General features: G+C 40.6%; 1 protein-coding gene across 12 annotated transcripts in view; it reads right to left on the reverse strand.

Annotated features, from left to right (window-relative positions):
- Ccdc148 (coiled-coil domain containing 148) overlaps positions 1-24,949 on the reverse strand; it is a 275,147-nt gene that overhangs the window by 147,405 nt on the left and 102,793 nt on the right. For 10 of the 12 annotated variants that reach the window (XR_010064611.1, XM_039104821.2, XM_039104822.2 and 7 more), the window contains 2 exons: positions 6,423-6,561; positions 3,976-4,182 (listed from right to left, as the gene is read on the reverse strand). The exons of the other annotated variants lie outside the window; for them this stretch is intronic. Coding sequence is in view for 9 of the 10 variants with exons in the window: in XM_039104821.2 (XP_038960749.1) it covers positions 3,976-4,182; positions 6,423-6,561 (346 nt within the window). In the remaining variant the exon portion in view is untranslated. The remainder of the gene's footprint in view (positions 1-3,975; positions 4,183-6,422; positions 6,562-24,949) is intronic. 12 annotated transcript variants of the gene reach the window in all.

Below are 24,949 nucleotides of genomic sequence, written 5' to 3' on the forward strand. Positions count from 1 at the left end.
AGGAGATGGAACCCCAAAAGGGTACCATGTCCTGGATTTGGTTTGAGAGAGAACAACAGTGTCATCTGGGCTCACTGACATAACTAAACCTGCTGGTGGCTAGTGGCAACTCGTACTGCCCCGGCAGCTCTGTCACCTAGATTTCAAGAACCATTAAAGGCATCAGGCAGTTGTTCAGGGAGAAATATCCTCAGAACCACCAGAGAGGTCTGTGGATGAATGAGGGAGACAGAATGCCTCTTCCCTACAGGCATTTGTGTCCACCGTCTAATGACAACCTAGGGAGAGGAGTGAGAAGTAAAAGATTCTCCCAGAGGCAGGGAGTCGCAGAATAGCCTAAAGCTTCCTGCTATATGATCAACAAAGTAATAGCAGTTACGAAAGGACTCATACAACTGATCAGAGTCATCGGCAACACGGATAAAAGGGACTGAACTGCTGAGACAGAACACCATTAAAAGTCTTGCTCATCCAATGAGGCAACTAGAGAGGATAAAGGGGACACAAATTGGAAAGGAAGAAGTCAGAGTATTGCTATTTGCAGATGATAGAATAGTATACTTAATTGACACCAAAAATTCTACCAGGGAACTCCTACAGCTGATAAGCACCTTCAATGAAATGGCTGGATACAAGATTAACTCAAAAAATGAGTAGCCCTTATATACGCAAATGATGAATGGACTGAAAAAGAAATAAGTAAATCAACCCCCTTCACAAAAGCCTCAAATAATATAAAACATCTTGGGGTAACTTTAACAAAGGAAGTAAAAGATCTGTATGACAAAAACATCGAGTCTTTAAAGAAGATATAAGAAGATAGATCTCCCATGCTCATGGGTCAATAGGATTAACATAGTAAAAATGGCCAAACTACCAAAAGCAATCTACAGATTCAATGCGATCCCCATCAAAATTCCAATACAATTCTTTACAGACCTTGAAAGAATAGTTCTCAACTTCATATGGAAAAACAAAAACCAAGGAAAACTAAAACAATCCTGTACAATGAAAGAACTTCCATAGGTATCGCGATCTCTGATCTCAAGCTGTACTACAGAGCTATAGTAATAAAATCCACATGGTATCAGCATAAAACAGACACGTTGATCAATGCAATTGAATGGAAGACTTAGACATAAATCCACACACCTGAGGACACCTGATGTTAGATAAAGAAGCCAGAGGTATACAATGGGAAAAAAAAAAACTTCAACAAATAGTGCAATTCTAACTGGAGGTCAATATGTAAAAGAATGCAAATAGATCCATATCTATCACAAAGCTCAGGTCCAGCTGGATCAAAGACCTCAACATAAAACCAGATATATTGAACCTGAAAATGTTGAAACACATTGGCATAGGAGACCACTTCCTGAATACAACACCAATAACGCGAGCACTAAGATCAACAGTCAATAAATGGAACATCATAAGACTGAAATAGGACAAAACAGCAGCCTAAAGAATGGGAAAAGATTAAGAATTTCATGAATCCCACATCTGACAGAGGACTAATATCCAAAATATATAAGGAACTCAAGAAACTAGACACAGACAAACTAAATGATCCAATTTAAAAATGGGGTAGAAATCTAAACAGAATTCTCAACAGAGGAATCTCAAATGACAGAGAAACACTTGAAGCACAGTTGGGGGAGTTGGGGAGCAGGGTGCTGTCCCTGACTCTTTGGCCTACTTATGGGACTCTTTTCCTCTTATTGAATTGCCTTGTCCAGCCTTGATGTGTTGGTGTGTGCCTGTCCTTGTTGTAGAACGTTATGTTGTATTTGTTTGCTGTTCCTGGGAGGCCTGCCCTTCTCTGACAGGAAGTAGAAGGGGTGGATCTTGGGGAGAGGGAAGGTGAGTGGAGGTGGGGGGACGGAGGCTGGGGAAAGAGCAGAGAGAGAAACTGAGGTCAGGATGTGATATATGAATTTTTTAAAAAGCCTTTCTTAACCAAGGATATTGCTGAAAGAGTAAAGAGAAAATAGAGAGAGAACTTGTAAAGAGAACACGTTAAAAAAAATACTATGAGAAACAGAAAAGCAGGGAAGTCATGAGAGGATTGGGCAAACCTTGGGTGGAAGGCTCACCAGCTAGATATGGAGTAAAGCTTCTTGGCCGTTATTTTAAATGCACCTGAAAACCACGAGTCCCCGTTTCTTAGTCTTCAGGCTAGAGAAGACACTGGCTGAGGCGAGCGTAGTGAGAACATGGTGTGAAGGATGTGGGCTGAAACTCTGGAGAGCCACTTGGGGAAACCATCTGAGCATTATTTATTCAAGCTACGTCCACGCAAACCTTATGATCCACCCACTCTGCTCCTAAGGATCCAATAGGAATCAGCACATCTGTTCAGGAAGGCATGTCCGATTATGTTAGCAAGAATCAGGAAACCATGTAAACCAATTGTGCTGTTATAAAATGAGATGCTATACAACTAAAAAGAATGAGTTATTTCCACATGATACAGATCTGATGATCATAAGAAGGGTAAAGGCTGCAATAGTCGACATAGACATGTATGTGGTAGACAGAACACACCCATGATGGTGTCAGGAGGGTGTTTAGTGTGAGGGGGCAGTCTTTACTAAAAGAGTCATGAGCCAGTCTCTGAGCCACAGAAATGTGTTTTGTACGTGGTGTGTCTTAGCTCGGTGTTTACGTGGGGTCTAACAAGTGGATTTCATTCTATAGCTCACTTAAGTGCCTGGCAGCACACACACACAGTGCAACACACCACTCACAGCACAGTTCAATGGCTAATGGCAATGCTCGAGAAGTGGGCAGAGGCAGTCTGGGAGTGCACGGACTGCCCCTGCCCCTGCTGCTGTGTCCCCTATCAGCCTCCAAGGACGAGAAACACTTACTGGCTCTACAGCCTGGGCTAGATCAGCCTAGAGGCAACTTGTACTTTTTTATGTCCCAAACGTATGCAGTGCAAAAAGAAGATCTTCCCACTGTTTAAAAACACCGATCAAGCAACTTTCCTCCAATGTTTTCAAATGGGCATTTGTTTTTACATATATTACTCACTATACCAAGTCTGCCAGTTTGTTTGGTTTTTTTTTTTCCTACAAAGAGAACATAGTTGTAACCTCGTGATCCTCCTAGATGACTTAGCGGGACACCAAGATGACAGCATCACGTTGTACCTGATCACAATTCCTTTGCTGGCTCTGTGACTGCAGAGGAATGCGGTTACTCGAGCACAGCTGCAGCCCACACCTGTGGTTCTAGCATGGGGACAGCGCCTCTGTGTCTGCCCGTGTGCAGCAGACACCCACACTCCAGCCTTCCAACCATGGCTCTTCAAACATACTGAAGCCCCCTCGGTGGGTCAGAGGAGGGGCAGAGCCCTATCGACACCCCACACCTTGCTCAGGGCCACACACAGCCATCATACTTGCTCCGGCATGCTCCGTATGAGCCTTTCCTTCTAGGCCTCTTCAGCTCTTCCGATGTGAATGGAGCCCGGCTTAGCATCAGACAGTTCCACCTAGCCAGGCCTGATGTGTGGCACCTACAGCAGGCAGGTCCTAGATGTCACCATCAAAATTTCAGTACCAATCTCCTATTATGGCAACCTTAGATTGAGCTTCACAAAATCTCTGATTATGGGCCATGTTTTACCTAAATGAATTGCAGCATCTACGGCTCAAAACAACAGTTTTTGTCAAGATGGGCTTTCCAGAAAAACTGATCTTTCAGGAGAATTTGAAAAGAAGAAGACTCTTTGTGTTTGTGGTTTTTGTTTTTGTTTTTTTTTTTTGTTTTTTGTTTTTTTTTTTTTTGTTTTTTGTTTTTTGTTTTTTTGAGACAGGGTTTCTTTGTAGCTCTGGCTATTCTGGAACTCATTCTGTAGACCAGGCTGGCCCCAAACTCAGAAATCTGCCTCCCTCTGTCTCTGGTGTGCAGCACCACAGCCTGGAATGTCCACCCTGTATCACGGCGCCCACTGTAGCGCCTTACCTTGGCTTTCAGGTCAGCACACAGTTCCTGTTGCCGTTTCCTGTCCTTGGCCAACATGCTCTCCATTTCGTGGGCTTCACAGGCCTCGAGCAGAGTCAGCGTGGCCTTCTGTATAAAGTCTTCCCTGCTCCTATTCCAGTTGTCTATCAGAATTCTTCTCTGCTCTCTAGTAAAATGATACTGGTCACAGTATCTCTCGTGTTCTACCTACAAAGGTGACAGGAGGCCTTTATGAATGCTTCTCATTCTGAAACGGGCCTGTGATTTGTGTCATTGCTGTGAGATGGATAAGATTCATTATAATCAATGATTCTGAACAACTAGGAACAAACATCCTCCCCATAACCAGGAACGAGAGACAAGCTCCGTTTTATTCAGAGACTGTGCCTAACTGGCAACTAATGAGGTCACCTAATTGTCTAAGTCCTCTGTTCCCTCAGGTAGGCTGGCAGCAGTCCAGGTGGCCCCTGCAATGGATCTTAATTCTAAATGGCAATGCTTAAACAAAAACCAATCTGTCCCCATATGTAATTTTACATATTCCTCTTTTAGGTCAATTTTGGCATTTTACATGATTACATTGTTTCAGTCAAATAACAGACTTTGCTAAATGTATCTATTCATTTTAAATTTATGGGCTTATTTGTGTTGCTTGCATGCATGCTTATGTGAGGGTGTTAGATCCCCTGGAACTGGAGTTACAGATAGTTGTTAACTGTCCTATCAATGCTGGGAACTGAACCTGGGTCCTTTGGAAAAACAGCCATTTCTCTTAACCACTGAGCCATCTCTCCAGCCCCACAAAAATAATCTTCAAAGGCCACAATAATCTTGGAAAGGCACAGTTTTACCTGTAATCACTAAAGTGCTCAGCTACTGGGATGCTTAAAAGTAATCTAGTGATAATGCCCTCTGGCCTCCTCTCCTGCCCTCCCTCTTGCTCCCCCATGAGGGACATGGGTTCTCACACTGGCAGCAGGTACTTCTTCCTAAGGTGAGTAGTAACCTTGGGAAGTACAGAGTCCCAGGGAAGGGGGGGGGGGAGCACAGGGGCTGAGAGAGGCTGGTCTGTCTAAAATCCCTGAAATGAGAGTCAATGCTAGAAGTCTTTACTAGTATAGCTCACACCTCTGAATCTGACAAATTTTCTGATCCCTGAGTTGCCAGGCATTAGAAAATGAGCAAGAGAAGGTAATGCCAACATTAAAAACAATGCTTTAGGTGGAATTAATTAGGATCATGATAAAGTAGGCCACGGTCTCACTTTAACCAGAGAGAAAACACATTCTGTGAACTCCTTAGCTTTGTTCTAGAAAGCTAAAAATATACTTAACATTTGTCAAACATCAAGGAGAGGAAGCATGCACCATGCAAGAAATACATAGCAATCAATCTGGTGTAGAAAGTAAATGTAAAAATCTTTATCACATCAATAGTAATAAAATATAAAAATCTACAGAGATACACTTGACGGCTAGCTGCTGAGGCAAACAGACCTAATAGGGAATAAAAAGAAACCTCTAATTTGATCAATTATGAATTTTTAAAGCCCTATAACAAGTCACTTAAAGGCCAGAATTAAATACTTACTACATGGTGTGGAAAGCGGACTGGGGCAGGCTAAGAAGGATGGGAGAGGATGACCACCATACTGTGTGGTCTTTACTTCGGTTTCTTCACCAGACATCAACGATAGCAATGGTATTTCACCCACTGTCATACGTACTAAAGGACCTTCACGGGGCCCATGCAGAGGCACAGCACTCGATATTTCATAGCACAGCTCATCTGAAAGTTCAATCTGCACATGTTTGTTGCATGTGTGTGATAAGGTGAGTTACCACTGAGGTCATTGGTAACATGATAACTTCTGGATTCTTGCTATTCTAGTCTTGCCTACTATAGAACGAAATAATAATTTCCCAATTTTCTCTAAGGTAACTTTCAGTCTACTTAGTCCTTGAAGTGAGGTTTGTGTTTGGAACCATGTGGGAATCGGGCAGAGCTGTGCTGCAGGCCCGTGACATTGCCCAGGGAAAATGCTGAGTTTTCCAGGTCTAGGACTGAAGTGAAACAGGCTCCTGTGGGTAGAAGGCAGGCATTCAAGTTTCAGGCAAGAGCCAGATACAGTAGAGCCACCATAGAGGACAGGTAAAAGATGGTGTGACCTCCAGGGGTAAAATGGCTGTTCTGTATCTGGGAAAGCATGGTGAAGGTCTCCAGGCAGGTGGGAACAGACTGGCCCAGGACTTCCTTCAGACTTAATGGGCTTCAAAACAATGACCTACATGGCTTTGCAGCCTGTGACTGTGTCTTCTATCGTGGAGGAATAAAGAATTTTCAGAGCACTATTTAACAGACATATATTTGTCTTACTAATTAGGGACCTCTAAACACAGCAATCCACACTCATATAGACATGCATGTTCATCATTGGGATCACTCACCAAATGATGCCTGGACTTGTGAGGAAAATATCTTTGCAACATGTCCAAGTACAGAGCCCTTCTGCCAAGGAGATTTCCGGGATACTGGTCTAAGACAGCCTGGTAAATCCACTGCTCTTCCTCACTTAGTTGGAAGTTACTAGAAGCAATAAAAATGTCACACACATAGGTGAACAATCACGGGACTTAAGGGACTTCAAACTGCTCAAGCTGTCAACCAGTGACTATCATGGTAGAAAATGAGGCTTTTGAAGAAAAGACCTCACTGTGCCCTTCAACCTGGTCTCAAGACACCCTCTAGCTTCATCCTGGGGACAGAGACCATGGGGATCAACCAACGTGCTCAGCTGAGGCACATTTTCCCTTAATGTTAGCCACCTGTCAGCCACCAAGTGCTCGTTCCATAGTCCTGAGCCCACGTCCAGTGGGTTCTTTCAGTCCTTGCTTTGATCTTGCCAGAGTTCCAGGAATAATTCAAAGATGTTGGTGAGATACGATATTCTTTTAATATTTATTCTATCTTGCCTATAGCAAGATTTTAAAAGCCATCATCAGTGAATGGAGTAGATAAACACTGGGACATACTTATTAGGGATAAAGATTAAAAAGATGATATTTTTCTTATTCAACAATGCTCCCATTTCTATCCTGGAAACAAACACAAATGTAGATGAATGAACATTTTATACAAAGGAAAATAAAGACAGATTGAGAGGGGCATTTATTTGTGCTTTGAGCTCCAAGGCAGGTCAAATAACCCTTTACTTTATTCTCTTTACCTCATGCCTTGTGGATAAGATTACAGATTGGATTGGTAGTGTGAAAACCAACTATGACGCTACATTTCTAACAACCAAATAACTAATTTGGGTTTTTATTTTGCGCATGTGTGCCTGCGTGCGTGCATGCATGTGTGCGTGTGTGTGTGTGTGTGTGTGTGCGCGTGCGTGCGTGCATGTACATGTGCACGCAGGAGGTTATAGGACATCTTACTGAAGTTGGTTCTCTCCTACTATTTAGATTTCAGGGGTTGAAATGAAAATTGTGAGGCTGGAGGAAGCACTTTTACATGAAGTCACTTGTAAACAAATCCTGCAAGCTGCCCTGGTCACGTGTCCACCCTGCGCCAACGCACCTAGTCCCATCCCACTTTCCCTAGGAGTAGTATGGTTCGTGTTCGGCATGAAGTATTAGCAAAGTCCTGTGCAAAGTGAAAAAGTTGCATTGTCAATTTGAACTCTCGACTGAATTAATGCCTCTTTATATTCTGATTTTATTTGCATGTTATTATTATTCCTGCTAAGTAAATTAGTATAATCAAATACAGGTGCAGTCAGAGGGAAGTGTTAATGGTAATGAGTATTTCTTTGATCCAAGACCATCACCATTGTTTATTCCTGTGGTATCAATGATCTTACACATTAAAGTATGCAATTCAGTATTTTTCAGTACCTTTCGACCTCTGAAATATATTTGACATTTTTAACAAAATAAAATACCCTTTAAGTGAGTGGAACTAATGGGATTCCACCAACCTCGGATAAGGTTACCTAGTTCCTTCAGTACACTAATAGGGAGTATTGGAAAAATACCTTTCAAAAGAGAAAATTTTTCCATACCTGCCAAATAAAGGAAGAAAAGGGGGGGTGGGATGTGGTCTATGAAGAGAAAACTATTCAGTATGTCATAATAATCCAATGCAGGGGAAATATTAAAATGAATTCATTCATGAATACACCGAGTGTTTTGGTTCCAACTGGATGGGTTCTGTATGCGCAGACAGCCAAAGGCTTCTGCAAATAAAACATTTCAAGTAGGAAAATTAACCTAGAAGAAAAGCTTGCCTGCGTGCACTTGGCATTTAAAATGCCCTCAGGTTGTCAAGGACAATGTCTCAGGTTCTCTCTCAAGGGCCATTTTCATTCACGGTAATGTGGATGCATTTTAACGGCAGTTAGCAGGAGAAATTCTTCAATATCATCCCACAAGCAATTGAAGAACAGAATGAAGGCCCATGTCCTTGTTAATGTTTTAAGCTATTTCAAAAATCAAAGGGCCTTGAACACAGTCGAATTTCCACCCTTATCTGATTCATATGTATGTGGGGTGTTCTGCAGAGGGGAAAAGGACAGAACCTAGGCCCAGTGAGTTGCTGTCCTTTTAAACCCTTATTTGTCCTTTAAGTAGTGGCTGTTTCTTAGGGGGATCCCTGCCACCAAGCTGTCAGGAGTCTTGGCTGGCAACTTGAAGAGACCCTTCTCTTCTATGGAAAAATTTCCTGGGCCATGGCAGAAGCATCTCACTCTGAGGTTCCCACACACTCTGTTTCCAAGGCCGATTACAAATACCAGCTGACTGGTAGACATGGCTAGCCCAATCAGATCCCTCCAAGGAGGTCAATCCTGGTACCAATCTGACTCAACTGACATCAACATCAGCCTCCACCCAATGCCCTTTTGTCTAGGCATTCTCCCCCTTCCCTCTATTCTGTGGCCTTCACACGCCTTCTTAGAGCATCCCCCGTAATAGTTCTTCAGCCCTCGCAAGCCTTAGAGCTAATAGTTCTGTTGTTGTACAAAACTATCTTTTGTTTCTATAGAACTCATCCTAACGTAATCCACAAGCAATCTTACCCATAATTTTCAAACAGCTTAAATGGTTTGATAAATGGAGAAGTTCTTTTAGACAAATTACTTTGATGGCTTTGCCTACCGAATAGTAGTGCAAGACTGTAGCTGTCCACAATGTGCAAATAGCAAACATTTTACTGAAATGCTTTTTAATTGCAAGCACGCACTAAGCTGTGCACACTGTTATAAATAAGTATAGCAGCAGAAGAATTTGTGGCATTTGATTCATTTTTATAAATTGCATGAATGTATTAATTAGTTGCAATTTTAATGGCATTAAAAGCCACTTAAATGTATGCGATGACCATAAAATATTTAAAGCAGACATTCAAACTAAGTAAGCCCTATACAGTGATGACATCCATTTTGACCTTGCCGTTGTTTCGAGAAGCTTCACATCTCAACTGTCCTTCTATATTTACCAAAATTAAACAAGTTGTAAACCACTTCTCTAGTATACGAAAAGAAAAATTAAAAAACGTGCTGAAAGGAGATGGAATGTTAAATATCATAATATTAACATTTCTAGAATATTTATAGCAGTTTCCAGAAAAGTGGGCTTAAGTCTTAAGGCAAATACCCACACAATAATCACAGCATAACCACTAGATTGCTATGTAAGAGGGAAGGGAGAAGATTCATTACTGCACACAGACCTACACATGCATGTGCACATACACACATGCACAACACACACACACACACACACACACAGAACTGGCACAGTAAAGTCCAAAAGGAGTGTGTTCAAGCAGAGCAGTTTCCTCATGACACCAAAGCAGCCATTTCTTAGAAACACAGTCTTTCAGTTTCTAAAATATAAAATTACATTCAACATATGCATGTTTCTAAACTAAAACCTGGATATATACATCTTGATCAAACCTTCATTTTTTCTTATTACAGAAGCATGCATGTAAAATAACAGACTGAGTTAGCGCTTACCTGCCAAAGTCCTTGATCTAGTTAACCACTTCCCGGGTGATTGTGATATCAAAACATGCTTGGTTACATGGTCAATTGAAAAAAGAGTCCCTTATCTACCATCTTAAGTTGAAAGTAGTTTAATATTTAAATGTTCCTAAAGAAAACATTAAAAATCACCCTAACGTTTTATAATTAGAAATGTCTCACAGAGGTGCTCAAAGCACAGGGAAGGAGCCAGCTTTGATTCCCAGCATGCATATGTCTGCTCACGACCATTTGTAGCTCTAATTCCCTGAGATTTGAGGCCCTCCTCTGGCCTCTGTGGGCACTGGGCATGTAAATACAGGCAAAATGCCCATACATGTAAGTATAAATTGATTAACTAAAAAAAAAAAAAATACCTTAGGCAAAAATATTTGTTAGCGATTGGCCATTTCTTTTTTATTGGTCTACCCAAATTTTATAACTAAAAGTGTTTTGCAACTTTTGTCTTCATTAGAGCGAGCCCAGACTTCCCAGTTTAAGTGTTTAGCCATCATTCCTGACACGTCCAGACCTCAGTGTGCAGAGAGTAAGACGTGACATTCAGCCTCTGACATTCATTCTCCTCTGCCTCCAAACACTGAAGTCCACACACATCGTTTCAGTATGACTTTCTAAATGGTGAGGCAAGACAGGTCATTCATAAGACAGAGAGCACTATGCTGGGGAAGTTCAGTTTAGCCCTGGTTGAATTCTGTCAAATCTCGTGTGTTTGAGTCATTCCACAGACTATGTTGACTCACTACTCACTAAGCTGCTGCTTCTCATCATGGTGAAGACCTCTGATACCGACACCTCCTTGACTCAGTATCAGCATGAAGCAACACACTTGGGCCCACTAACGAGGCGGCAAAAACTGAGGTGCCTGCAGATATTGCCAATGCTGAGAAGAACGGTAGAAGTTACACAGACACTATAGAAAGTAACCAACTAAAACCAACCCCAGTGCAGCCTGTCTGATCATCACCCCAGAAACATCATCGGGAAAAAGATTTACCACCAGAGTTACCCTGCACGCCTGGGAGAAGCAACTGGTCAAATGCACAAATGCTAACATAGGGACACAGAAATACAAAACAACAAGGTGACACGCATGGTATCCCCAAGACCACGATGGCTCGCTGGCAAGAGACATGAGAGAACTGCCTGACAAAGAATTCAAAATGTAGACAATTCAACAAATGACTAAAGTAATTTATAATATGGATATGACACTCGGCAAAGAGTTAGCTTAAGAAAGAACCAGTAGAGAAGGAAAATGCCGCAATGAAGTCTACACTTCGTATGCTAATTACAGAAATAAATAAAAAAGAGTAATTGTATAAGGTAATATATTTGCTAATAAGCTATATTAAAGTACTCCACAATGTGTATGCATGTATATATATCAACGCCAAGGCCAGAAGTAACTGGTGAGGACAGGTTTATTTGGCTGCTGGATTCCATACCAGAATCCATCCGCGAGGAAAGCAAGTCATTGCAGGAAACATGGAGGAAGCTGCTCATTGGCTCACTCCTGGCTTCTGCCCCCTAGCTTTCTCAGAGCTCAGAGCCACCTGCTGACAATGGGCTGGGCCCTCCTTTGTCAATTAGCAGTTAAGAAAATGACTCACAGGCTTGCAGAGACAATCTTTCAGGTGAGGTTCCCTCTTTGAGGAGACTCTGAGGAGGTCAAGCTGACAGCTAAGGCTCAGTACTACACCTACCAAAGCTGACAGACATTCTGTCCTTTGCCGAGCCGTAGATGAAACTGGAGAGTATTGAGTAAAATTGGTAAAACACGGGGAGACCAACACTTCTGGATGTCATTTATATTTGAAAAATAAGGGTTTGTCTCCTGGAAACAGAGAGAACAGAGCCAGGGAGGGTATAAGAAAGGGAAGCCTAGAAAGAAGATGATCAACGCTTGTAAGAATGAATTGGTAGAGAAAAAGATGTTTTAATTTTCTAGAGCACCATGGAGAAGTGATGATTGGCAAGAAATAACCAAATATTTCAAATTGCTAGGAGAGAGGATTTTATTGCTCCACACTCAGAAGAAGAATAAAGGTGGAGAGTGATAGAAATGCCAAGTGCCAGGGTGTGTGTGTGTGTGTGTGTGTGTGTGTGTGTGTGTGTGTGTGTGTGTGTGAATTAATGTTTCATACTGCATAAAGAGGTACAAATGTTACATGTCCAGTTAAAAATGAATGGGGTTTGGTTTGCTCATTGGTTTTGTTTCGTCTTTTAATCAGGTATAGGCAGTAAGGATGCTAACTATAAAACCTTGCATAAGGTCTAGAGATCTGACTCAGAGGCTAACTATTGCAGAGGACCCAAGTTAGGTTCTGTGTGCCCACATCAGGTTAATAACAGCCCCAAATCCAGGGGATTGCCCTCCCTCTTCTAGCCTCCTTAAACACCTACATTCATGTCCACCCGCACACATAGGCACAGATAAAAATATTAAGACCAAATCTTGTTTTAAGGACTGTTGAATTGAAGACATAACAGATGCTACTTTTACATTTTATAAATACAAATATGCAAATAAATAACTTTCAGTGAAGTAAACTCAAAGACAACTTTTTGTGGCATGGTGCATAAAACTTAGACCCTGGGGCTGGAGAGATGGCTCAGTGGTTAAGAGCACGTGATGCTCTTGCAAAGGACATGAGTTCAGGTTCAAGCACCTGTATCAAGCAGTTCACAACTGCCTATAACTCCAGTTCCAGGGCATCTGAAGCCCTATTCTGTCCTCCACAGGCATGAAATAACACACACACACACACACACACACACACACACACACACACAGGTATGCATGCACACAGTCTCATGTGTGTCCATATAAGTAAAACATGTTTAAATCTTTTTAAAAAGGACATTCGTGATCTTTTGATACGATGATGCATCCTGCTATAGGCAAAATAATTAAAACAAATATTGTATTCTTGCAACACGCCCAAAGCTAGTTTAATAATTGCTAACTGTGTTTTCTGGTATAAGCAAACATTAAGTTATAAACTAGCAATTTTCATGAAAATTTTTTTAAAAAGCTACTAAATCTATATGACAAACAAAAAATTGTGTACAACTATCCTCCAACAAATGCAAATGTCAGCAGTGAGTGGCAATTTCCCCATGGACTGCACCAAGGGAAGTGGGGGTGGAAGTGGCCAAGGTTGGCTCCCTGGATTGGCTAATGAATGGGACTAAGCAAACCCTTGAAGAACAAAGAACTGTGCTGCTTTCTCAGAACTTCTCCCTCTATTGGTCACTTTTGGCACACAACCAACAGAGGTCCACAGGCGGAGCTTGACCTGGTCATGCTCAGGCACTGAACCTTCCCAACGGTTCTGGGAGAACACTTTCTGGACAAAATGCCCAGTGGGGGTTCAACTGTAATGTCTTAATTTGTGGCTTCATTTGTCAGTGAACCTATGTCATCTCCGTTTTGCTATTTCCCTGTTTTCGCATCACTGTGTTCATCGGGTGGAGACACATGCACGGGCATCTGTTTGTTTAAACTTTTATGACACCACGTTGTCGTCTGGCACTGATTTGTCCCAGTCCATCCTTAATAGCAATGGAGTATACAGTTTGCTTTGGCACAAGGGAAAATGTGTGTGTTTCTCTTTTTACTTAAGGATGCTGATAGAGGTGCACTGTGTTGGTGAACTTGGGAACAAAAGGGATACTCATGAACAGGACCCTGGCTATGTGACCTCAGGACAGAAATATGTAAGGCCTTATCACTAAATCTAGTGATGAATCAAATAGTGAAATATGTTGTAATTTGTGCTGGGCTTGGTGGTACCAGACTAAGACTCCAGCACCTGGGATGTAGGGATCAGGAGTTCACGTGAGTTCATGAGATGGAGGTCACCCTAGTACAAAGAGTCTGTCTTAAAACAAACAAAAAGAAAGGGAGTGGAAGAAGAAGAGAGAAGGGGAGTGAAGGGGAGGGGAGAGGAAAGGAAACCTAAAAGGAGAAGGAAAAAGTATATAACTTGGGTTGATTTTTTAGAAGGAAATATAACAATATTCTTAACACTTAACAATATTCTTTGACTCAGAATCTCCATTTCTAAAATCCAACTGAAGAGAATGATCAGTTATTCAAAACACAGTAACAAGGCAGCCATTTCAAAGTTTCTAAAAGAACATCAAAATGTAGAATACCTACTACTCAAAAGTGAGAAATTGGTTGAATTTATATGATATAATCACACATTATCCTACTACTTATTCATCTAATAAAATGCATGTGCAAGGATATTTACTGGGTGACTCAAAACAGAGGAAAAACTCTGTAAATAAACACCACTAGACAGAAAAATAGCAACAGGTGGGATTCAAAAAGTGAATGTGCACATAGAGTTCTCCTTTCCATAAACGAAAGTTTTACTCTAAGATCTCTTTTGGATTCAGATTAACTTCATTTCTTCTCTTTACCTATCTCTATGTTTAAATTCTTCTGTAATATAACTATTCCTGAATTCAGAGACAAATAAACAAACTGAAATATTCACAGAATGCCAAAATGATATCTTGAATGGCGCTATCAAAATACAATGAACTGAAATAATTAAGTTGAAAAACATGATCCTAGAGCACTGGCTATTCATGAGAGCTCCCTGTTAAACAGCAGGCAGGCAGATTCAGATCTCAGAATATTAATTATGAGGCAACAGTACAAAATTTAATATACCTATCAACAATAAATTATAAATTACCTGTTATCTTGCTGTAGTCATCTACATATTGACTTAAGATCTGACACAACTAAATGGACCATGACACAATTATGTCTCGTCTATATGATTAATTCATCTAAATGTAAGGAAATTAAAGCTGCAATCTGTTTGGAGTCTAAAAGATGCAATTAAATTCGCCTTCGTGTTCTTAATGACACACAGGCCTAATCCACCACAGCAGAATCCAACGTGTTTTGCCAGCATGATGAATGAAGGGTGAGGCTCCATCGTAGTCAGATTGTTTTTATAGTGTGTTTTAGTAAATTAGACCATCCTTTAAAGCTGTGCTATCCAAAATGCTAGCCACCAGGCTCATGTGTGTGACTTGACCTGTCCGTGTTAACACGATCTGCATTATGAGTATGCCTCACAAACAATATGAAAAAGGAGTATATATAACGACTTCTCAGTAATTCTCAAATATTTGTTGCATGTTGCAATTACAATATTTTAGAAATATTAACTACAATATATTTGAAATTTATCAACTTTTTTCTTTTAACTTTTTAATACAACTGGTTAAAATTTTTAATTACCTATGTGGCTCATGTATTTTCATTAAACATCTCCGATCTAGGATTCGAAATGGTTGACCAGCTTCCTGGCATGTGTAAATAGCTTTCTTATTTAGATGGACAGAAAGGACCTCATCTGTTGAATTACTAAGGGCTCAAAACTAGGGAAATTGCCTTCCTTTCTCTGAACAGCAGTCATTGAATTTATAAAACAACTTTCTTTGTCCCTTTGTTTCTCCTATCCCTTGAGACACAGTCTGGCTATATGGTCCAGGCAGGTCTCAAGGTCATGGTGCTTCCATTTCAGTGCTCCCAACAGACAAACTTACAAATGGGTGTCTTCTCTGACAAAACACAGCTATTAAAATGAGATAAACCAAGGATTAAGGTCATATCACAGAATAGGTACTCATTACCTATCAATGATCTATTGAACTTCTAACTTAAAATTCTAAACCTGTGATTCGCCTTATAAAATAAGAACCAAATATGTGGACGTGTTTATAATTTCACTCCCTGGGGTGACTGTGGTTATTGTTTATTTGATTGACTGGGTTTCCAGTCTCTTTGCTATGTTTGTACAGATGTATATGTCACAGTCTAAGAAACACCAAAAGAATTTACATTATATAACCTACTTTGTGACCTGCTTTGTACTTACATAATGCATATCACAGCTATTTGTGTCATTAAAAATCCCTATGGATTAGAATTAGTGTAGCAATGTGCTGAATGGACAGCATACCAGATGTCGCTGCTGCCTGATGCTTGGCTGTTTAGGTAATGTCTTAGCTTGCTTTCTACTGCTGTGGTAAGCATCATGGCCAAAAGCCACTTGGTGAAGAAAAAGTTTATTTCCTCTTACAATTTATAGACTATCCTAAAGGGAAGCCAAAGGACCTGGAGGCAAGAACAGATAGAGACTCCATGGAGGAGTTCTGCTTACTCAGTAGGTGTGCTCTCCATAGTGTGGTCAACCTGCTTTCTTATAGAACCCAGGAATACCCCACTAAGGGGTGGCACTACCCACAATGAGGTGGGCAATCCCGCATCCATCATTGATAACAATAAAAAATGTCCTGTAGACATGCCCACAAGCCAATGTGATGGTGGTAATTCCTCAATTACGGTTGCTTTCCAATGATGATGTTTGCTTGTGCCAAGTCCACAAAACACTGACCAACACAGGCAGTCTTGAAGATTTTGCTACCAGTGGGAAAAGAAAAACTAGTATTGAATATGCTTGAAATCAAATATTTATTTTACTTTAAAGGATTTTTTCTTTTGTTATTATTTCTTGTGAGACAACTATTATCCTCCCAATACAAAGATTGTGTGTGTGCATGCTTGCCCATATGTGTATGCGGAGACTAGCGGTTGACATTGGAAGCTAACCACTCTTCATCTTATATTTTGAGCCAAGGTTCCTTGTGGGGAGGCGGGCAGTAAAAGGTACCCTGATTCCTGGTCGAGACAGTTTGAATTCTGGGGAGACCCTAAAAGGGGTGTCAGATTCATTCTCAGTCTTCCAGATCAGGGCCTCACTAGCTGCAGCCCCCCACAAACCCCTGTAGAGAGGTTTGAGACAGACCAGTCACGTAGAGCAATGCCCCAAGCCTCTCCTCCACAAGTGAGGATGGATGACAGGTAGCATAGGCCCAAGACAGATCAGTCACAGAGGACAACACCCCAAACTCTTCCTCCACAGGTGATGACGTGACCACAGGTCACATAGGTTCAAGAGAGATCAGTCATAAAAACAAGGCCATGCCCCCAAATATGTAGATGAGATCTGACCCATCCAAAAGAAACTATTTAACTATTGTTTAAAATTAAAGGTGTGCAGAAATTATTCCATTGTCTGAGAGCTTCTGTTATAAGAGCTGTTGCTGCTTGAGGAAGAGATCACTCTTGCTCTCCTGAAATCACTGCCTGAAGCTCCCCTGCACCTCACCTTCCCCCACCCCCACTTTGCTGGCTAGTCAGTCCCCTGCTGGCTCAGCCCTACTGGAACAACCCAAGAGGTGTAAAGGGGAAGGACCGGCAGCTGGGGGCAGGGAAAGCTGTTCCCCTCCCTACCCAGGCTCTCTTCCCTTTAACCGAATCCACACACCTACCTGGGTAAGAAATCTCCAAGGAAGAACACCCCAGGCACCAGAGCCCTACAGTTCCTTACTGTTCTTGGAGCTTACCAGGTGTTTAAGCTGGCACTAGGCTCTAGGAATCATCCAGTCTCTATCTGCCCAGTGTGAAGATTTCAGATGTTTGACCACACTTGCCTTTTTATGTGGTTGCTCGGGATCTGAGCTTAGACGCCCACGATTGTCTTTTATAGTCACTTTACTGACTGAACCATGTTCCTGGCCCATAGGTAGCTGGTATCATCATGAGCTTTGACAAATATTACATGGCTTTGAGAAATGTCACATGACAATAATATGTAAATACCCACTTCTCTCATACTTGTTTTAGCCCTGGGTAACATTATTGTCTGTTTGGCCATTCTTACAAGCTAAGTATTTGAGTTTTGTTTTATTTTCCCTTTCTTTGATAAGTAGAGAGGGTCACACATTTCTGACTCATTTGTGTTAAGAATTACAACTGAGAAGTTCCAGGCCACTGTGACATCTCATCCTCCAGCATCTGAATCACATGCTTTGAATCACCTGCCCCCACCGAGTTCTGACAGTACTTGAATCGCCCTGTGCTGGTCCTAAGGCTCCTCTCCCTCCCCCTCTCCCTCTCTTTGTTTTTCCCTTCCTCTCCCCAAAGTTTATCCCTTACTAGATTATCCCCATGAGCATCAAATGCATTCCTATTATACCTATTTTAAATAAAATTAAAACATAAGAGAGTTGGGGGCTCAGTAGCAAAAACCGACCTTACTGTTCTCCTTGGCAGAAAAATTCTCAAATTGTCCACATTCATTCTCTTCTATCCTTATCCAAGCACTCACTTAAACCCACTCCAACTAGCCATTTACATCCACTTTGCCAATGAAAATGGCTCCCAGCTATCTCCTTTTGAGCCAAACAGTTATTAGTCATTGGCACATGCAGCACTTTTTCAGTAGTTCGCCACCTCATTTACAAGTAGTACAGACTACTTTTTCTTCATCTATCTTCCCTCTCTGTCTCTCTGCATCTATCTTTCATCTGTCCATCTATCATTTATCTATCTATATCTACCTATATCTATTTATTATCTATGGATCTATCATCTATCTAGTCATACATCTATTCATATATCTATTTATTATCTATTTGTCTGTTTGTCTGCCTGTCTTTCGTTGCTTCCCCCTCTTTTCTCTGACACTGTCTTGCTCACATGTCTAGGGAGGAATTTTGGTCTCTTTTTATTTCCAGGATCATTGTTTTGGTCACCATATCCAATCTCATGTTAATGACTCACAAAGTAAAACTCTAGACCAGATCTTCTTCCTGAACTCTGAACTCACAAAGCTCAAAATGGCTGCCCCAAACTCATCATGTTCAAGCCTGGACACATAAGCTTCCCACCCCCAACCAGATAGCCCGTTCACTCTCATTTTCTTAGATCCCCAGTCTAAACAAGCCAAGTGCAGCAGGCAACTAGGCTTTTACTTTTCTGACTCTGCTAGCAGATATCTTGAGTCTACCCTCAAATGGTGTCTAAGAGCTCAGGCCTTCCCACCACCTTGATCAAGGCAATCACCATGTCATCGGCTAATGAGTTTGAGAAAACACTAAACAGCATAGGTAGTCTTGAAGATTATGGTACTGGTGCGAAGAGAAAAATTAATATCTAATAACATTGAAATCAAACACTTACTTGACTTTAATGATTTTTCTTCCTTCAATGTTATTTCTGAAGACACATATTATTCCCCCAATATAAAGATTTTCTGCCTTCCAGTCTCCATGTGCACCAAGAGTTGGCTTGTCCCACAGCCCCCAGACCCAAACCTGCTAGCAGAAAACTGGTCTGCGAGGAGCACTCTCATTCCAAAGATCACAGGCTCACAGGGCCACAGGAGGAAAAAGCTCGAGTCAGAGACAGCAAGACCAACTAACATCAGAGATAACCAGATGGCAAGAATCATGCACAAGAACCTAAGCAAGAGAAACCAAGACTACCTGGCAACATCAAACCCAGGTCTCTCACCACAGCAAATACTGGATATCCCAACACACCAGAAAAGCAAGATTTGGATTTAAAATCACATCTCTTAAGAAGGACATAAGTAACTCCCTTAAATAAATATGGAAGAACAAGAAGCCTTTGAAGAGGAAACACAAAAGTCCCTTAAAGATCTACAGGAAAACACAACCAAACAGGTGAAGGAATTGAATAAAACCATCCAGGATCTAAAAATGGAAAGAGAAACAAGAAAGAAATCACAAAGGGAGACAACCCTGGAGATAGAACACCTAGGAAAGAGATCAGGAGACATAAATGCAAGCATCACCAACAGAATGCAAGAGATAGAAGAGAGAATCTCAGGAGCAGAAGATGCCATAGAAAACATTGACACAACAGTCAGTGAAAATGCAAAAAGCAAAAAGTACCCAACCCAAAACATCCAGGAAATCCAGGAAACAATGAGAAAAACAAAACTAAGAATAATAGGTATAGAAGAGAATGAAGATTCCCAAATTAAAAGGCCAGTAAATGTCTTCAACAAAATTGTAAAAGAATATTTCCCTAACCTAAAGAAAGGGATGCCCATGAATATACAAGAAGCCTACAGAACTTCAAGTAGATTGGACCAGAAAAGAAATTCCTTGCATCACATAATACTCAAAACACCAAACACACAAAACAAAGAAAGAATATTAAAAGCAGTAAGGGGAAAAGGTCAAGTAATGTATAAATGTAGAACTATCAGAATTACACCAGACTTCTCAACAGAGACTATAAAAGCCAGAAGATCCTGGGCAGATGTCATACAAACCCTAAGAGAACACAAATGCCTGCCCAGGCTACTACACCAAGCAAAACTCCAATTAACATAAATGGAGAAACCAAGATATTCCATGACAAAACCAAATTTACACAATATGTTTCTACAAATATAGCCCTACAAAGGCTAATAGATGGAAAACTCCAACACAAGGAAAGAAACTACACCCTAGAAAAAGCAAGAAAGTAATCTCCTTGCAACAAAACCAGAAGAAGAGATACACACAAACATAATTCCACCTCTAATAACAAAAATAACAGGAAACAACAATCACTATTCCTTAATATCTCTTAACATCAATGGACTCAATTTCCCAATAAAAACACATAGACTAACAGACTGGATATGTAAAGAGAACCCAGCATTTTGCTGCATACAGGAAACACACCTCAGAGATAAAGACAAACACTACCTCAGAGTAATGGCTGAAAAACAATTTCCAAGGAAATGGTCTAAAGAAACAAGATGGAGTAAGCATTCTAATATTGAATAAAATCAACTTTCAACCAAATGTTATCAAAACAATTAAGAAAGACACTTCATATTCACCAAAGAAAAAATCCACCAAGATGAACTCTCAATCCTGAATATCTATGCTCCAACTGCAAGGGTACCCATACTCATAAAAGAAACTTTACTAAAGCTCAAAGCATACATTGCATCATACACAGTAATAGGAGGAGATTTCAACACAGCACTCTCATCAATGGACAGATCATAGAAACAGAAACTAAACAGCGACACAGTAAAACTAATAGAAGTTACAAACCAAATGTATTTAACAAACATCTATAAAACATTTCATCCTAAAACAGAAGAATATACCTTTTTCTCAGTACCTCATGGTACCTTCTCAAAAACAACCATATAATTGGTCACAAAACAGGCCTCAATAGATACAAGAAGACTGAAATAATCCCATGCATTCCATCAGATCACCGTGGACTAAAGCTGGTCTAAACTAAAACAACAAAAATAGAATTCCCACATACACTTGGAAGCTGAACAACACCCTACTCAATGACAACTTGGTCAAGGAAGAAATTAAAGACTTTTTAGAATTTAATGAAAAAGAAGGCACAACATACCCAAACTTATGGGACACAATGAAAGCAGTGCTAAGAGGAAAACTCATACCTCCAAAATGAAACAGGAGAGAGCATATGTCAGCAGCTTGACAACACACCTAAAAGCTCTAGAACAAAAAGAAACAAATACACCCAAGAGGAGCATATGGCAAGAAATAATCAACCTCAGAGCTGAAATCAACCGAATAGAAACAAAAAGAACTATACAAAGAATCAACAATATCAGGAGCTGGTTCTTTAAGGAAATCAACAAGATAGATAAACCCTTGGCCAGACTAAGCAGAGGGCACAGAGAGAGTATCCAAATTAACAAAATCAGAAATGAAAAGAAAGACATAACAACAGAATCTGAGGAAATTCAAAAAATCACCAGGTCCTACTACAAAAGCATATATCAACAAAACTGGGAAATCTGGAGGAAATGGACAATTTTCTAGACAGATATCATGTACCAAAGTTAAATGAGGATCAGGTAAACCATCTATACAGTCCCATAACCCCTAAAGAAATAGAAGGTATCATTAAAAGTCTCCCAACCAAAAAAAAGCCCAAGACCAGATGGGTTTAGTGCACAATTCTAAGACTTTAAAAGAAGACCGAATATCAATACTCTTCAAACTATTCCACAAAATAGAAACAGAAGGAACATTGCACAATTCATTCCTTCAAGCCACGCTTATACCTAGACTACATAAAGACCCTACAAAGAAAGAGAACTTCAGACCAATTTTCCTCATAAATACTGATGCAAAAATATTCAATACAATTCTCACAAACTGAATTCGAGAACACATAAAAATAATCGTTCACCATGAACAAGTACACTTCATCCCGGGGATGCAGGGATGGTTCAATATACAGAAAGCCATCAACATAACCCACTATATGAACAAACTCAAAGAAAAAAACCACATGATCATTTCATTAGATGCTGAGAAATCATTTGACAAAATTCAACACCCCTTCATATTAAAAGTTTTGGACAGATCAGGAATTTAAGGCCCATACCGAAACATAGTAAAAGCAATATACAGCCAACCAGTAGTCAACATCAAACTAAATGGAGAGAACCCCACTAAAATCAGGAAGTAGACAAGGTTGCCCACTCTCTCCCTACTTATTCAATATAGTTCTCGAAGTCCTAGCCAGAGCAATTATTCAACAAAAGGAGGTCAAAAGGACACAATTTGAAAAAGAAGAAGTCAAAATATCACTATTTGCAGATGATATGATAGTATACTTAAGTGACCCCAAAAATTCCACCAGAGAACTCCTACAGCTGATAAACAATTTCAGCATAGTGGCTGGATATAAAATTAACTCAAACAAAATCAGTAGCCTTCCTCTACAAAAAGGATAAACAGGCTGAGAAAAAAATTAGGGAAATGACACCCTTCACAATATCCACAAATAATATAAAATATCTTGCTGTGACTCTAACCAAGCAAGTGAAAGATGTAAATGACAAGAATTTCAGGTCTCTGAAGAAAGAAATCCAGGAAGATCTCAGAAGATGGAAAGATTCCCCCCATGCTCATGGATTGGCAGGATTAATATAGTAAAAATGGCCATTTTGCTGAAAGCAAGCTACAGATTCAATGCACTTCCCATCAAAATCCCAACTTAATTCTTCATAGAATTAGAAAGAACAAATTGTAAATTCATATGGAATAACAAAAAAACCAAGATAGCCAAAACTATCTTCAACAATAAAAGAACTTCTCGGGGAATCACCATCCCTGACCTCAAGCATATTACAGAGCAATAGTGATGAAAACTGTATGGTATTGGTACAGAGACAGACAGATAGACCAGTGGAATAGAATTGAAGACCCAGAAATGAACCCACATACTTATGGTGACTTGATCTTTGACAAAGGAACTAAAACTATCCAATGGAAAAAAGGCAGCATTTTCAGCAAATGGTGCTGGTTCAACTGAAGGTCAGCATGTAAAAGAATGCAAATTGACCCATTCTTATCTCCATGTACACAGTTCAAGTCCAAGTGAATCAAGGACCTCCACATAAAACCAGATACGCTGAATCTAATAGAAGAGAAAGTGGGAATGAGCCTCGAATGCATAGGCACAGGGGAAAATTTCCTTAGCAGAACACCAATGGCTTATGCTCTAAGATCAAGAATTGACAAATGGGACCTCATAAAATTGCAAAGTTTCTGTAAGGCAAAGGGCACTGTTAATAGGACAAAACCACAACCAACAGATTGGGAAAAGGTCTTTAGCGATCCTACATCTGATAGGGGGCTAATATCTAATATATACAAAGAACTCAAGAAGTTAAACTCCAGAGCATCAAATAATCCTGTTAAAAATGGGATACAGAGCTAAACAATAAATTCTCAACTGAGTAATATCAAATGGCTAGGAAGCACCTAATGAAATGTTCAACATCCTTAGTCATCAGGAAAGTGGAAATCAAAACAACCTTTAGATACCACCTGACACCAGTCAGAATAGCTAAGATAACTCAGGTGACAACAGATGCTGGTGAGGATGTGGAGAGATAGGAACACTCCTCTATTGTTGGTGGAATTGCAAGCTGGTACAACCATTCTGGAAGTCAGTCTGATGATTCCTCAGAAAATTGGACATTGCACTACCTGAGGGCCCAGCTATAACACTCCTGGGCATACATCCAAAAGATGCTCCAACATATAATAAGGACACCTGATCCACTAGGTTCATGGCAGACTTATTAATAATAGTCAGAAGCTGGAAAGAACCCAGATGCCCTTCAACAGAGGAAGAGATATAGAAAATGTGATACATTTACACAATGGAGTACTACCCAGTTATTAAAAACAATGACATGAAATTCTTAGGCAAATGGATGAAACTAGAAAATATCATCTTGAGTGAGGTAACCTAGTCACAAAGAACACACATGGTATGCCCTCACTGATAAATGAATATTAACCCAAAACCTTGAAATACCTAAGAAAAAATTCACAGATCATATGAATCCCAATTAGAAGGAAAACCAAAATGTGGATGCTTCATTCCTTCTTAGAAGGGAGAAAAAAATACTCAAGGGACAAAGAGTGGAGCAGGGACTGAAGGAAAGGCCATCCAGAGACTGCCCCACATGGGGATCCATCCCATATGCAGCCACCAAACCCAGTCACAATTGCTGATGCCAAGAAATGCTTGCTGACAGGAACCTGATATGGGTGTGTCCTGAGAGGCTCTGCCAGAGCCCTACTGATACAGATGAGGATGCTTGCAGCTAACCATTGGAATGAACAATGGGGCCCCAATGGAAGTGTTAGAGAAAAATCTGAAGGTGCTGAAGGTAATTGCCAAACCATAGGAAGAACAACAATATCAACCAACAAGACCCCACCAGAGCTCCAGGGACTAAACCACCAACCAATACGTACACAAGGAGGGACCCAAGACTCCAGCCACATATGTAGCAGAGGATGGCATTGTCCTGCATCAATAGGAGGAAAAGCCCTTGGTCCTGTGAAGGCTCATTTCCTCAAAGTAGGGTAATGCCACAGCATTGAGTTTGGAGTGGGTGGGTGGGAGTGGGAGCATCTTCACAGAAGCAGGGGGAGGGAGGAGGAAGTAAGGGAGACAGAGGGGAGGGGATAACATTTGAAATGTAAATACATAAAAGA

Source organism: Rattus norvegicus, chromosome 3 (genome assembly GCF_036323735.1).
Source record: "Rattus norvegicus strain BN/NHsdMcwi chromosome 3, GRCr8, whole genome shotgun sequence".
NCBI classification, from domain to species: Eukaryota; Metazoa; Chordata; class Mammalia; order Rodentia; family Muridae; genus Rattus; species Rattus norvegicus.